The 16024-nt window shown below is 40.2% G+C and overlaps 2 protein-coding genes and 1 long non-coding RNA gene across 5 annotated transcripts in view; 2 read left to right on the plus strand and 1 right to left on the minus strand.

Annotated features, from left to right (window-relative positions):
- The first annotated feature begins 18 nt into the window (after positions 1–18).
- nkx3-2 (NK3 homeobox 2) lies at positions 19–2799 on the plus strand. Its single transcript, XM_032527937.1, has 2 exons — positions 19–811; positions 1540–2799. Exons 1-2 carry the CDS (start codon positions 454–456, stop codon positions 1962–1964), a joined length of 783 nt encoding a protein of 260 aa, XP_032383828.1. The 5' UTR covers positions 19–453; the 3' UTR covers positions 1965–2799.
- A 458-nt stretch (positions 2800–3257) lies between these two features.
- On the minus strand, positions 3258–7886 carry LOC116696778 (uncharacterized). The gene is made up of 3 exons (XR_004333830.1): positions 7799–7886; positions 5930–6011; positions 3258–3547 (listed from the first exon to the last, which is right to left on the minus strand). It is a non-coding gene; the product is annotated as an uncharacterized LOC116696778 (long non-coding RNA).
- Positions 7886–16024, plus strand: part of rab28 (RAB28, member RAS oncogene family) — a 29277-nt gene continuing 21138 nt past the window's right edge. Inside the window, exons 1-3 of one of the 3 annotated variants that reach the window (XM_032527939.1) lie at positions 7891–8057; positions 8167–8288; positions 13925–14021. In XM_032527939.1, the coding sequence (XP_032383830.1) occupies positions 8214–8288; positions 13925–14021 (172 nt within the window). In that variant the 5' untranslated portion in view covers positions 7891–8057; positions 8167–8213. Of the gene's footprint in view, positions 8289–13924; positions 14022–16024 lie in introns of all 3 variants that reach the window. The other 2 variants (XM_032527938.1, XM_032527940.1) reach the window with 2 other exon arrangements.

The raw sequence follows: 16024 nt of genomic DNA on the forward strand, positions 1-16024 counted from the left end.
CAGTTCAGCCTCTTGTAAATAAAAAAAACTCCGATAACATCTCTTTAACTTTTTCCCACCCGGTTGAAAGCAGCATGACGTAGTTTACAGTGCCCAATCGTGAAACGTCTTTCCTCCTCCCCTGGCCAATAGGAGGCGACGAGGAGTGCCTGTCAGTCACAGGTAAGGGTTGGATGGTAAAAAAAAGTGGGTGAAAAGGGCCGGAGACTGGAGCGAGCCCGGGCTGATGGCAGAGCTATGCGGAGGAGCAGCATCGTGCCTGCGGATGTAGCAGAAACTTTCCACGGCTTCTCCAGCAGGGATGCGACCAGGAACCAACATAGAGGAAATAAATTAAGCGATAGCAGTGCTCCACGGAGGGAGTAGCCTAAAATGCGGATGAACTGACATTTACTCCTCTTCCCTGGCCGGTTAATCATCTTGAAGAACCGAGCAAATTTCGCTTTTTTGAAAATGGCCGTTCGTGGTAACTCGCTGATGCCTTTCTCAATCCAAGCCATCCTGAATAAAAATGACGACAGCCGACACTTGCCGGATTTGGACATGTGCTTCTCCAAAACGGCGTGCTGGAAAATATTTGGCGGGTCTCGGAGAGATGATGGGGAAGCTTGTGAGCCGACGGACCAGAAAAGCTACGACTCCGATTCGGGACTCAGCGATGACAACGACCGCAAGACTCCAGGCGGGTGCAAGTCAGAGAAAGACGGAGACCCTGCATCGGATGTGCCGGAGGAAAGTTTGCAGGAGGAGACGGACCACGAGTCGGCAGCTGCGGAAAACGCAAAGAGTGACAGTGAGCCCAATAATGCAGGTGAGTAGGGCTGAAAGACTAACATGCAATTGTACACCAAACAAAAATAAAGTGTGTCTCTCTGGTTTGAATACAACTTCACGACTTAGTGAAACTTCGGACTTTAAAAAAGATACGTTTACAGTGCACCAAGTCGAGGACTCGACTTGGCGCAGTTTGATCCTTCTACAGTTTCGCAGAATAGCCTAATAACGAACTCTGGTTGTGTTATTGTAGGATATCAGATCTGTTTGAAAAGTCGCTCCGCAACTTTTACGCACGAATTGTCTATAGTTTTACATATGACTATTAATGGATACCCTGGCTTGTAAAGTCAAACTCTCACTATAGCACTAATTGTTACGCATTCTTTGGAGTCATCAGAGCTTTCAGGTAATTTATTCTGCAATGGCTCAATTTAAGTTTGTATAAAAGTTAAAAACTACCAGACGCATGCGATTAATTGAATCATATTTAAGGAAACAAACTCCAACTCGTACTAAATTAACATCTGCACATGCACTAGTTGTGATGTTATGCCTGGATGAAAACTCTGACTTGCTAGAAAACTGAAAGCCCTGCTGTGTGTGCACATTATGATTCAAATTGATTTGTCCCTTTTTGTTTTAATCATCCAAAACACGCACCAATATCACTTGAAATCAGCATGTGATTCCAGCTGCATTAAAATAGCTAGAAAAATACAGAAATAAACTTGCATGTTGCATCTGCGTGTCCCCCTCTCCCAGAATCCAGCACCCTGGACGAGAAGAGCCTGGCGCAGCCCAAACAGCGGAAAAAACGCTCCAGGGCCGCCTTCTCACATGCGCAAGTCTTTGAGTTGGAGCGTCGCTTCAACCACCAGCGGTACCTGTCCGGGCCGGAGCGGGCGGACCTGGCGGCCTCCCTGAAGCTCACAGAGACTCAGGTCAAGATCTGGTTCCAGAACCGCCGGTACAAGACGAAACGCCGCCAAATGGCTGCCGACCTGATGGCGTCGACACCGGCAGCCAAGAAGGTGGCGGTGAAAGTTTTGGTGCGGGACGACCAGAGACAGTACAGCCCGGGAGAGATCCTGAGGCCCCCGCTGCTCTCCCTGCAGCCGTCCTACTATTACCCCTACGCCTACTGCCTCCCCGCATGGACACTCTCTGCATGTGCGGGGAATCAGTGAGAACTCGGTGACTGTATTTATTCATTTTTGTTTGATTATTTTGCTCCCAGGAACTCAAACTAACTATACTTGTTTTCTGACAAGAGGATGAGACCTGAGGGGACTGTAAATCTGCTCATCGTGTTGGTCAGACGAGGGGTTCCCAAACGGTTTTTTCACATCCTCAGATACTTAAAAACGACTCCTTCTTTCATTTGTTAAGAGTATGTCCCGAGGAACCCCGTTAAAGAAGACATTTCTAATGGTTTATAGGCTGTTAAATCATAACTGTCTGAACTGTAGGTGAGCGGGGAGACTGGACCTCCTTATTAAATGTCAGTATGTTAACCTCTAAAGGAGTGACACAGTGATAACATAATAATAACTCGGAGCCCCTCAAGGACCTCTGACGCCCCCCCGCCCCCCCTCTCCCCCTGACCCCACTTTGGGAACAGGCGGCCTAAATAGACTGAAAATATCACATTATGTTGGTTTATATTTTACATGCGCCTTCCTACCTCTGCAGTGATTGGAAATAGGCATATTCCATTGACTTTTCATGCAACTGTCTTTAGGTTGCCTTTTTGTTTCTTGCTGTGTTTGTAAAGGTAAGATTTCAGCACTTTTTTAGCTAGGCCTATATACGTTACATTACTTTAATGTAAAATGCATTATAGTGTGGGCATGTACAGTGTCAGACTAAGAGGAGGCGGTCACTTGTGTTATTGGCCTGAAAAGGATCTCGTGGCAGGAAGCAGGCTTTAAAACAGACCAGCTTCTAATTGAAATGTACATGTGTTATGTGTGTTAAATGATTGTTTAGATCGAAAAAAAAATTAAAACATATCAGGCATCACTTTCATTTGGATGCAATTTTATTTTAAGCTTTTAGGCTACCAAGTGTTGCCCAATTATGGGGACGGAGACGTTTTTCTGTAATATGTTACCAATAATATGATTATACGAATAGAAATGTTTTTACAGATGCACTGGTTTACAAATTATCTTTAATTTGACAACGCAGTGACTAAGGAAAAAAACAGAAAACACATGAACTTTTAGCTTATAGTGCTTAAAATTATAACTACTACAACCTGTGTTTTTACAAACGGATACAAACAATGTTTTACGCGTCATCTCAAGGTTTAAATTAATCAATAATTGACCTTTACATATAAGACTGAAACGGCTTAAAAATACTTCATTAATTGTCATATTTTCATCAACAAGTTGGTTTAGGACAGTTTTTTGTGTTTTCGGAGCACATTGGCCAACTATGCAATAAATAGAAACGCGTTTATTCATCCAGTTATTTTATAAGCACCAGGCTGTATTTTGCGCATTTTCACGGGTAAAATGGGGTTATTATTGAAACTTTAGTTGTTTCCTCCTAAATACACTTCCTCGTGGTGTTTGTGCTATACACTCAGACAATATTGATGTCATCTAGGGTACTATGTCTTTCTTCCGAAACACACTTGTCAAACATTGATGAATAGCTGTGTGATTCCCGGACAGGGCAAACTGACAGCTATACCTTTAGGGCTGCATGTCAACACAAGGAGAGGAGTATTCCGGGGTTAAGGAGGTCCATGTCACTGCGCCTAAATTTAAGTCAAAGAATGAAGAGTTTGCAGATCGCAAAAAACATATTTTATTCAAACATTAAAATTGGCTAAATACTGGAATTGAATTATTACGGGAGTACCCTGTTATTCTGTCTCCACTAACAGCCTGGATGTGGATGTTAAGTCGGGGTCAGCTGGGAGCTGCTGTAAATCAGCCATCCATCTTTTGCCACATCCCCTATACAGACACTTAACACCGTCTGTGGGATGCTGTACAGCCTTCAGTAATATAAAAGTATTAAGATGAGGGTAAATAAAGAAGACAGATGTCTAAGATATCACAATTTTTACAGCATAGCCGAGTTATCACTTCTATAAGATGAAACCTGGACAATGAAAGCACCATAAGACCATTGTCATTGCAAAATTACGTCTGCGTCTGTGGACACAACGTTGGACACAACCGGGAACATAGATGCATTTTAGCCCTAAAAGCACTGCGCAATGACACCAACACCCGGGCATGTGCCGGGTTTTTGGGTGCATAGAGCCTCATCTTCAACATCCATCACGAACGGCGCCTTTCTAAAACCTGATCTCCTTGATGCATGTAGGGAGGCTCTAATGCAATCTCCAGCAGCAAGGATGCTGCTCTGAAGCTTGAAGGACAGAGAGGCTGAGGAGTGGACTGTCTCACATAACTTCTTTTCTTACCTGCATGTGGAGAGATCTGATATAATACAGAGGGACGTATAGTGGCTGTTTCCTTTCAACCTGCGATGCAAACACCCCCATCGGTGTGCCATTATCCCATCACAGCGTCTCCCCGTTGTCCCCCCCCCCCCCCCCCCATTTTACATGCAGCCTAAATGGGAAATGTAGCATAATGCATTTATTAATTAGGCTGTAACTGTAAACCATATGTTGACTGGATTTTTTCCCCCAGAAAAATAAAAAATCTATTAAGGGGCAACTACAGATCAGGCCTGTAGTGTTATGTTAGTCGTTTCTACTATTACATAGGGATTTCGAAAAAGAAACTCTGGAATTTCAGTCAAAATTGTGATTTTCCCAACAGACATTTCGTTCATCGCCGAGACACATCTAGGCCTATAATAGGCTGGGATTTCTTTGTTATTTAATTTCTGTTAACATTAGTCACGAGCTTTCTTTTCTGGCCTAAACTGATTTATCGTCCCCTAAGGACTTGAGCTGCGTGCTCTTTTAATAATCAATAGGCTAATTAATACCGATCAGAGGAAATTGACATTACATGACAAGTTATACAGTGCCGAGTTAACAGTCACGGGCTCCTTCTTTTCACAATAGCCTACTGGCATGTATTTCTGTCTTTTTGTGGCAAAGCGACCACAGAGAAAGTTGGGAAAGTTAACAGAATTGTAAAATGGCATGAGGTCTCCTTCAAACGGGATACCACCAAATTACACAAAATGTCAAATCCTATTTCCTCAAAAAGGCTATGTAAAGTTTTGAGAGGCTACAAAGCTATTCTAAATATTTCTGAATTTGCTGTTGTTATTATTTCTCTTTTATTTTATTGAGGTATAGCCTAATTTCACACCAAGAACCCCCGAGGCTGAACATTCACGAAACAAGTGACACGATCACACCACGAGGTCTGTTCTTATTTATCAAATTAATAACAGGTTCATTTACTTCAATATAATTTATTTTAGTAGCAAAACATGACATTTCTCCCCCTGCAGCTTCAGATCGTAACCTCTGAACGCCTAATATTAACTTTTATTGTGTGTAATAAACCATTAAACCAAACATGTAAAGGTAGGCTATAAAACAGAAACAGATCGATGTGTAAAATGTATTTAAATTCGTGCCCACGAGTCAGTTTTCATGTGTGAATAGTGCGCTACCTTAGACTTATATGGTCTTGATTTGCATAAATGGCATTCATGAATATCTCAAGACAACTGAAAACCCCGTAATCTATGGAAATCTCAGTACAACGACTTTGGGCTTTTTAATGTCATTTTCTATAAATGTTGATGAATCTTGTATTGTCTGTTTCTGTGCGTTTTCGTGAACAATTGAGCTTATTGGCCTATATGCTGTGATGACAGTTAATTATGACAGGATAAAAGGTCCATCACTTCTTTCGATCCTGTGTTTTGATTCGTTTCATTCTTTGTTCCCGAAGAGACCAAGATAGGATCCTATCTCCATCTAGGCGACAAGGTCACACAAAACCAGAGAAATTAAAATAAGTCATTTAAAGACTTTTTCAAACCGATGTTTCTCTCTTCGCCTTCGGCCTTGGTCGTTTCAGCCTACAACCTCTTCTAAAAACAATTAGCCTAGACTTAATTTCCCTCCAAAGCTTTCTGTCTGGTTGGGGTTGCTGTCAATCACACCCTCATGAGCATGTTGGAGTACACTGACCTGACAGTCACTGCCACCTGCTTCAAAGTGGACCAGGTGCAAATTCCTCTTCATCCCTCATGTTGCAGCGACATCTTTCCCTCTGCAGTGAAAAGCAAGTGTGAAAGACGCGGACCGTGGTAACCTTTGGGTTATACAACACTGCAGGTCACATTTTACAAAAATATTACAATAGCCTACATAGAACAAAACGGGAATTAGAAACAACGTACTAAACCCACTAATAACATACCTGTAATTGCATGACAGAGTGGAATTTGAAGGGGAAACGGTTCAAAAAAACAAGAACACTTAATTTATTTTGTGTGAGCATTCAGTAAATAACTTTTTGGCGACATCACTTCAGCTACAACTCACACAGTTTCCAGTTTCTCCACAGGTTATAGATAAGAGCTTTTATTGGTAAAATGATTGCACAAAATCATTTTTGTGTCCTGATCCTCTTCTTTGACAGATTCATGTTTAGAGTTAAACGCCATTGACAGAGTGGTTTCACAATGCTTTAATTCCTACTTCACTGAATAGTTATGGTGTCTATTTTTAAAGGCTATACGTTTTGGTGCAAAGTATGTTTAATTATCTGGACTCCAAATTGAAAAAATAACCCTACCTAAATACCTGCACCATGTTAAAAAATTAAGAATAAAAATCCTGATTGGCATCAGGTCATGCAGAAACGTATAATGATTCTTTAACTACATGTTGGTTATGTTTAAAATTAATGAGCCTTAAACTAATTGGAAATATTTTACAAATACAAAAAATGTCACAAAATAATTGTTTTACAATGTTCTGTTTTGGCATTTCTTGTCCAAGACTGAACTTCAACTTGCCAGTAGTAGGCCTAGACATACTTCATTTGGTAAATACATCAGTGTGCCATCTATCACATTACGCAGTACACAGCTGGTAAGATATTTTTGTAAACTGTGGTGAACTGGAGGACTGTTCAGCTGGGAATTTAGCAGTGGGAAAATGAAATGTCTATGACACTTCATGAATAATGTTAACCTTTGAAAGTTTGATTAACAATGCAGAGTCTATGATGATTTAATTAAAAAAAATACCCTCACCAGACTTTAGATTTGTTTTCATTCAGGTGAACTTAAATCATAGTTATCATTATCAGAAAACCTTTGATTTAGTTTGACATGACCTCTAGTGCACGTGTGTGTGTGTGTGTGTGTGTGTGTGTGTGTGTGTGTGTGTGTGTGTAAGAGAGAGAGAGAGAGAGAGAGAGAGAGAGAGAGAAAGAGAAAGAGAGATTCATTCGGAAGACATAGGCTGCCGCTATAGTGGAAGTATTCAGATCATTTTTTCAAGTAAAAGCATCAATAACATTGTAAACATATATACCACTATAAAACTACATTACATTCTCATACTTGTTTAAGATAAGATAAACCTTTATTGATCACCTTCAGGTCTTTGCAGCAGTACAAGGACAGAAATAAATAAGCCTACATAAACTAATACAAGAATGGAAGTAAATAGAGACTAGCCTACACAGAAGCATTAGACAAACTGATGTAGGCCTAGTAAAGTGAAGGTGGTGTGATTAAAAGCAGCATATAATATTAATAGCCTACATATAGGCTAGCCTATATTATGTTGTGTGGTCAAGGTGGAGCTTTTAATTGCTTGATGTAGGGCCCACTGTTGGTCAGTTTATAGCAATGCATCATTTTTAATAAGCTGCTGATCATGTGTGTTGTGTGTAAACGGAATATTCAAAGTAACTACAGCTGTGGAAATATAAAGTAGGAGAACATGTAAATTGTCAAGTAAAGTACCTTAAAACTGTACTTAAAAGTACTTTATACCAATCTAGGCAGATTTTTGTTGTGCTTCTAATGTTTTTATACTCACACTTTGACCTTTGTTACCACGGCAACGGAAACGCGTCATACACAGGACGCAACCACGCCGCCAGTAACTGGGTTTCCGGTTCTGATCTTTTCCTATGGAGGCAAAGGGCTTCGTAGCGATACTGAAAATATTTACAAACTAAATGTGGACTCCGGCTTGTTGTTCGATAGCTTTTTCCTCCCGTTTTAATCGAAAACCAATGTACGTCGAGGTAGCAGTGTGTCTGAGTGGATCATTCCGTGCAGAGCAGCAGTGTTATGTTAACAGAGTCAAAATGGCGTCTGCTTGCCCACTCAACACTCGTCTAATCCATCTGTGATTAGCCTGATAAGTAGCTAATTTTTCATAACCTGTGACTATTTTTCTATTGTTTTCCGTTTACCACGCTGATACAGTCGGAGCACATTTCAGCGTCATGTCTGACTCGGAGGAGGACAGCCAGGACAGGCAGCTTAAAATTGTAGTGATTGGAGACGGTGCGTGTGGAAAGGTGAGACCATCACAGAGACATAGCTACAACTTACACATGCACAATGTTACTGAAAATAGACTTTAAATTGTAAATGCAACACAGATAGTAGCTATGTTATTGTCTGTTGCACGACGGGTTACTGTCCTGCTGTTTACGTTGCTCAACCTGACGCTGCACTTCGCAGTCACCATGGCGACCGACGCTAATGTAGCAAACCTAGCTATTAGCTAACGTTAGTCATTGCCAGACCTATCCACAGCAGGTGTATGGTCAGCCCTGGCGTAGCTATAGCCAGAGACGGTAGAGGGCTTTGGTATAGCTATTAGCTATCAACATCCATTGCTAACAATCACAGCAAAGACAACATTCCGTGATATAATTAGCTTGCACTCTTACAGTTTTTCCTTACCTTCTACGCCACTCGTGTACGTTTTAAAACAAATATAAACTCAAATGCTCTTTGACTCAATGAGTCAGTCACTAATTCAGTGCCTGTGTGGCTCAAGTATCCAGCTTTGGGAGACAATTGCCCAATCCTTGTTAATACTGACTCTGTTGTCAGAACAGCACTGGCCATAGTACAATATACAATTATTTTCCCTTTTTAGTACTTCAAGTTTAACACGATCAACACTTAAACATACATGATTCAGAATATAAGTCTAACAGATTTAACTATTTAATTTTTAACTGAACATCTGCCTCAGCAATTTTATTTATTTATTTTTTATTTATTATACTTTATTAATCCCACAAGGGGAAACTACACTTTTCACTCTGTTGTTATTACACACAGGCCTGAACTACACACACATGCTCAGGACCTACACATGCACTAATGGAGAGATGTCAGAGTGAGGGGGCTGCCCATGCGCCCCCAAGCGGTTGGGGGTTTGGTGCCTTGCTCAAGAGCACCTTGGCAGTGCCCAGGAGGTGAACTAGCACCTCTCCAGCTACCAGTCCACCTCTATACTTTGGTCCGTACGGGGACTTGAACCAGCAACCTTCCGGTTCCCAACCCAACTCCCTATGGACTGACCTACTACCACCCCTAAATGTACTCCTGTGTAAAAAGTTACTCATAAGCATTGGAAACCTTATGTAGTAGAATAATATAACAGTCATTAATAGCACTAGGGACAGGCAGGGAGAGGTTTACAACATTGTATACTACAATATAGTAAAAAAAAAAAAAAAAGAAGATGAGTAATTATACAGCCTTTTGTCAAAATAATCAGTTACTGATGATTACAGTCACTGAAAGTAGGAATGCTCAGATCAGACTTTTGCAGTTCTGGATTTTGGTTATAGGCCAATACAGAGTACCAATCCGATGCCAATGTTCAATTAATAAGCTGTATGCCTCACTGTGTGGAAGTGACTGGGATCATTCTTTTACAGTATATGTAAGGCAACATCAGGCTTGACTTTAACATTGCCTTCCTAATAATAATAATAATAATAATAACTTTGTAGAACAAATTATAACAATCCAGCTTTATGAGGTTGATAAGGTTTCAGCTGGAAAGTTGCAGCAAACTTCCATATAGTCAGTATAGTTTGTTATGTGAGACATATAAGGTTTGAGACGCTAAAAGGGGGCAGCAAACTTGGTATTAGGCCTATATTTTTTATTGTATAACTTTACCTTTACTGTAGTTAAGTAATTTCTTCATAAGATTAAGGGATGTAACAACATTAGAATGAAAGTATCTTTGGCAACCAGTGTTAATTCTAACAGCATCATATGAAAAATCTGTTAATCCCAAAAACTCAGTTAAAAAAAAACAAAAAAACTCATACGCTTTTTGGAGGTTGCCCATCCACACTGATCTCAGGTTGAGGACAAGGGTCTTTATTGCAATCAAAGCTTGACGTGGCTGAATTACTGGTTGGGGAGTACTGTATGAGAAAATACAGAAAAAATCTAAACCTAAATGCTACATAATGGACATGGAGGAGTTTCTAAAATAACATTGTAGACTGAAAATAGCATCTTAAGTAACTCCGTGTTAATCACACTTTGCAATGGCTGCATGGCAAAGATACATGTTAGGAATAGTAGATATTCAAATCAAAATGAAAATGTACAACTTTTTTTCTAAAATACTTCTGTAGAAAACATTTTTTCTCACTGCAGATTTACAAAGTTGATGGGCAGCCTGGTGCAGTTTTTATTCTGCTTCAAAGATAGCATTATAGATTTAAATCTGGCACAAAGCCGTTGTTGTAAACCTATTAAGTCTATCCAGCCTTTAATCCACGTTGCATGTGCAATTGAACTGGTTGTATGCTATGTGCCTGCTTTTAGAATTTAGGAGACTTAAAATGAAACCATCAATAGGCTTGAAGGAAAATGCATAACAAATTACACTTTCCCTTTTAGAGTAGCTGTTAAATATAAAATGCTTATAATAATTATTTTAAAGCGGAAGTATAGCTGGATGATGCATTTTCACAGTCATTACATTTGTCGCACACTTTGGGGCTGCAGCTACTGCTCAGTGAACCGGGGTAAAACGGCACTGTACAGTATTATGCAGTGTGACAGTTTCTTAGCCTGCTTGTTGCAGCTGCTGGTTGTTTTGCATCAGTATACCTCTCTTCTCCTGGCCAAGGACCCCAGAATGCGTTTGTCTCCAGAGTCGAGCCCCATTTAAGAAAAGTATCTCTGGCTAGCCCAAAAAAGAAACGTTTCTGTTTTCTCAATTGCCAGAATAAAATAACAAAGGGTCATGTGTAAAGACTCTTCTTTAATTTTTTATTAATGTCTGAACTATAAACAAATATTTTTGTCAGTGCATTTGTCTCTCTCTTTACTAAATCTACGCATGCTTTAGGACTCCTTTCAGAACTACTGGACTGAATCATTCAGTAAGTTAATACGGTATAAAGATGTAGATTAAAAGGCCAAACTTACATCCACAACAGTGTCATATTTTCCTAGCCACACCAAACAATCAGTTGCAGCAAAGCACGGAGGTTGTCATGGCAATTCAGCTATGGTTCTTCTTCACTGCATCTTGAATCCTCGAATGAATGAGTGTGAATGTGAGCCAGGGACGTCAAGTGCTTTTCAGCTACACATCCCCTTTCTTAACTAATCTCTCCTTCCTCTGGGAGAAAGAAAATGAATGTAGCAGTAATGGTGAGACTCAATGAGAAAAAAATGAATGTTCTCATTCTGGAGAGTCGACATTTTCTTTTGGGGGAGGGGGTGCAGAGAACACACACAACTCAGTTCCCAGTAGATACGCTACATTAATAACCCTCCTCACACTGCTGCCAGGTGTCGGCTCGTCACTGTCTGAATGACTTACCTGCTTGTCTGTTTTGGGCAGAAAACAGGAGCCCTGCCCCCCATTTTGAGTAGGCACCACTGACTGACATCTTGAATGCCGTTTCCCCCTTATTAATGTCAATTTGCTGAGCAAATTGCAATCGGATCAGTTTTTCTTGGACAGCAGTCTCGGAGGTATTTTTGCTTGTGGTTGGTTGTCCATTCAGAAAATAGGGAGATGTGGGAAGGCTTGTCCATCTGAGCAAGATGTTTTAAAAATATGGCACTTCATTTAGCCGGGCTCGTAAGGTGCTGGGCCTAACTTAAACAGGACTATTTTTCAACCAGAGTTTGAAGCCACTGAGTTTTTCTGAATATTTGCTCTCTTAAAAAGCGCTTTAGATGCATGTGAATGCTGCTTCCCAGCAATGCTATTTACAGTCAACCTCTTTATCAGAATACCAACATTTATATATGTCTTAAGTGTTTAAAGAGCCAGTTATGATGCGATAATGCAAAAATGCACTGCATCTCTCATCTGAGTTGCATCACATAGACATAGTCAGCCTGCCATTTTTTTTTTTCCTCTCTCTCTCTCTCTCAGTTTCTTGTTTCAGTAGAACTTCCCCCATTTCCCGGCACTGCTATCATTGGTGACCCTGTGCTGTTCTCTGTTGGAGTGTCAGGATTACGCCAGTTTTTACATTCGCTGGTTAGTTCCAATTGTACGTTGGAAAAAAAGGACTATGTTGAGGGAAGAAAGCCAAGCTACTGGAATGCCAAGACAAATGGCCGACTAGGCCAACGCGAGCATGTGGAATACATTTTTGCTGTCCAAGCTTGTTATTCCTGTGTTGTCAGTGATTGTTTGGGCTACTTAAATGGCCGATTTTCTCCTTGTTGCGTCAGTCACCTCTAGTAATTTTTCAGTCACTCTTGAGCCTTTGACATGCTCCGCAGGCTGAGATTATAAAGGGCTGTAGGTTAGTGAACTTTTAAAAGAATAAGTTGGATAAAACTTTATTCTGAAATAAAATGTTAATCAAGAAAGCCAATAGTTAAGGCCATGATCACACGTTCAGTAGGTTTAATTATAGGAATACATTTAAAAATCCAAGTTGGGATGAGAATAAAGGTTTCATATCAAAGGTGGAAGCCACAATGACAAATCAATAGCTGAAGAAACCCAAATAAACTCTTGTTTACTTGAATATTTGGGTAATCCATTCCATGATAAGGGCTGCAAGAAGCAATCTAATTAGTTGGAAGCCTAATTTATATATTATAAATTATTTATATATTATATATTTGTCTGAACCTAAACTTTCTTAACCTGAATGGAGGTAGATAAGGACATAGGCTTGAGTGAAAGCTTAGTGGATTGAAAGAAAGAATTTAGTATTAAATCCTGTAACCCTCAGTGAGTGGCAAGTACCACATTAAAATGCATTTGCTGCCACATAAACACTCAGGGATTCCCATTGCTTCACTTCTCTGTTGTGTTTATGTAAGCACACTGCTCTAAAGATAGCTAATAGACATTCAGCACTTCGTTTTTTTTCCTATCCTCATCCATCAAAATGAATTAAACTTGGCATGTCAAGCCTGCGCTATGAATTCCCATGGATTTCAGACGAGCCCCTAACATGCTATTTTTCCCCTCCTCAAACACAACAGTGACAGTGATGGAGGTTTTATAATTTGTGGCAATTATTAGGTCTGCAGTCTGTAGACATGACATCCTCCGACACCTGTTTTTGTAATTTACACTGATTTTCACTGTCACAACCGTGGCCGAGTAGTGAGACGGCAGGGAGGAGGCAGACAATTACATCAGCGTACATTTCAGTCAATCACAAAGTTTTTGAAGGTGCTTCAAATGGATTTATAATAATGAAATCAATGTCCTACAGGTCATATGTCGTTGCATCGCCAAAGAATTGTGGCTGCACGTTATTGTGGAAAAGAATCACATTGTTGTGATATGATAAATTCAACTATTGTATTTTTAGAAAAATGTAATTAAAAATTGTAAAAAGCTTACTTTGGCATTTGGTTAGTGTTTATGGAATTAAAATTCTTCTACTCCTGCTCACCACCAAATTATTACTTTTTTTTTGTTTTTCAGCATCTTGCATTTTGCCCTGGGCCATGCTATGATTTTGACTTGGTTTTTATGTTATGCATAATATGTGTGAAAATTGTTTATTTGGCAAATACTATGAACTGAATCAAGATTTCTCTTTCATTCTGAAAGCATTTTCTTTTAAAAACACTTAACTGCATAAAATTACATAGTTTTTGCCCTGTTGATGGCCGCAGAGGTGTTCTTGCACTCGTTCACTATGTCTCTCGCTTTGTCTCCCTGTTTCAGACATCACTCGCCACCAGGTTTGCACAGGAGGCCTTTGGGAAGCAGTACAAACAAACCATTGGCCTGGATTTCTTTCTGAAGAGAATAAGCCTTCCAGGTGAGACACCTTCATAATCTTTTGGGAGTGCTCGTTTGTTTAGAAACTCAGCAAGGACACGCGTGTTGCACAAGCATGCAGTTGCAGACTTGGTAATTTAATCAAAATACGGGGATATGCATTTGGCAAGATTGTACTTAGACAGACTGACTTTACTGTAAGTGGTGGTTTTTAATACTGTAAGATTGACCTTAAGGTTTAGATATCTGTGTGTATTTAACATTATCAGTGTTCAAAAGATTCAGAATATTAATTTGAAATCCAACAGACCTGTTGAGGCCTGTTGTTCCATCAACACTTTCTGGCATATTTTTATTTCTCATATTTTCTGCCACTGCTCATAGTTTCTTGTCCAACCATTTCCAGGCAGAGTTTGTTCTTCAGGTTAACTCAGGAGCTGAATGTGTCTTTTCTGGTAGCTCCGCATTGTAGAGCGTCTGCCACTTCTCAGGCTTATTCACTCTGAAAGCTCTTCTCTCCAGAGCAAACAGCACACTTTTTTTTTTTTGACTCCACAAGGCCAATGGACAGCTTATGTCCAAACGGGCGAGCCTTGCTCATAATTCTGTGGGCACCGTACAGAGTAAATACATTAACATTTTATATCCATATCGCTGATCCCCAAGTTCAACCGATCTTTGTCCTGCACCACATAAAACATTCATGTTCTTATTTGTTTATGTTGAACCTGCAGAAATAAAGCCACACTCTGTATCCCCCTTAGATCTGTAAAAGAAATGTTTATTGACTAATGCTATATTTAGACAAAAGCACTCCATTTTTACTTCCTACCCTGTGAAATGGGGATTTTCTGCATTTTAAATGGCATTTCTAAAACGCTGCCAAGGTCTAAGCTCCAGAAATCTGCAAAGTGCCTCCATTCTTTCATTACTAATAAAACAACATTAAGCATCGGCAAATTAAGTACTAAAAGTAAAAGTTATGCTGATTTGTGAGTTGGCTGAAAGCTTCTATTTTGAATTTGTGTCAGTTTCAGCTTATGAGACTTAGGAGAACTAAACCCCCCAAAATGTTGTGGTGGAGTCAGAATGAAAAATCCAACCATAAGCACAGACTGGGCTCAAAACATCTTAATGCGAACTCGCACAAATGCTGTTAATCGTTTGACTTCTCTTTCCAGTAAGTTTCTTTCCCTGAACTATTCACTGAACTCTCCAGTGTTAAACTGTAACCTTTGTTTAAATATATTGGACATACGTCTATGTCACTGGGGCAGCAACAACACTACGTTCAACAGCGGAGTTGTTAAATGGCCCATTTTCTGGGGAATTGGGTGTTGATGAGCTGATGAAGAGGAGGGTGGCTCTGCGAGCTGGGTGGTCCCAAACTTCGTTAAGACCCCCACCCTGCCTTGTATTGGAGAGGTTGTGTCGCTCTCCGGGTCTCTATGGGGCTGTAAGGATCTTTTGCAGCAGGGGGGAGAGTAGCATATAGCCAGCGTTGGCCCCACTCACCATGAAGGCCCTGCTTGTCAAACTTAATGTACATTTTCCAACGCATGGAGAGGTGAGGCGAGGCCGACTGGCACACAACAGCCTCCTCTGTGTGTGCTTTTTATAACAATACCTCTTCCAGATGTCTCTGCCAAACCAATGCAGTGAAGGGGATTGACTAAAAGTTTACTTGATAAATTCTCTAACTTTCTGACACTGCTTTGTCTGCTTTCACTTCACGTCATACTAAGAGGACAATTATCTTCTCAACGTGCCCTTTTTCCTAACCTTGTTATCAGTTCTTAAGGTTCATCTATTTGGGGTCACAATCACTTTTCTACTTCTTGCAAAGTATTAGCAGAAAATGTCAGCTCTGTTGAATCAGTGTGAATCTCTGAAATATAAATAAAGCTAGTGTCCAGGCATGGTGGATAGGTGGGGATGGCGCTTTATAACACCAAGGAATCGTTATTCATTGCACTCCTCAATGTAGTCTTACATTGACACTGTATAGTCTAGATGTAGTGACTGTAAACCTCAGCGTTTCCT

This window comes from Etheostoma spectabile, chromosome 10, assembly GCF_008692095.1.
Source record: "Etheostoma spectabile isolate EspeVRDwgs_2016 chromosome 10, UIUC_Espe_1.0, whole genome shotgun sequence".
NCBI lineage: Eukaryota > Metazoa > Chordata > Actinopteri > Perciformes > Percidae > Etheostoma > Etheostoma spectabile.

Bases quoted from the DNA above. Each gene is read 5' to 3' on its own strand.
- nkx3-2 (XM_032527937.1), top strand. From the start codon at position 454: ATGGCCGTTCGTGGTAACTCGCTGATGCCTTTCTCAATCCAAGCCATC. The intron at 812-1,539 runs GTGAGTAGGGCT...CCCCTCTCCCAG, and splicing joins CAGTGAGCCCAATAATGCAG to AATCCAGCACCCTGGACGAG.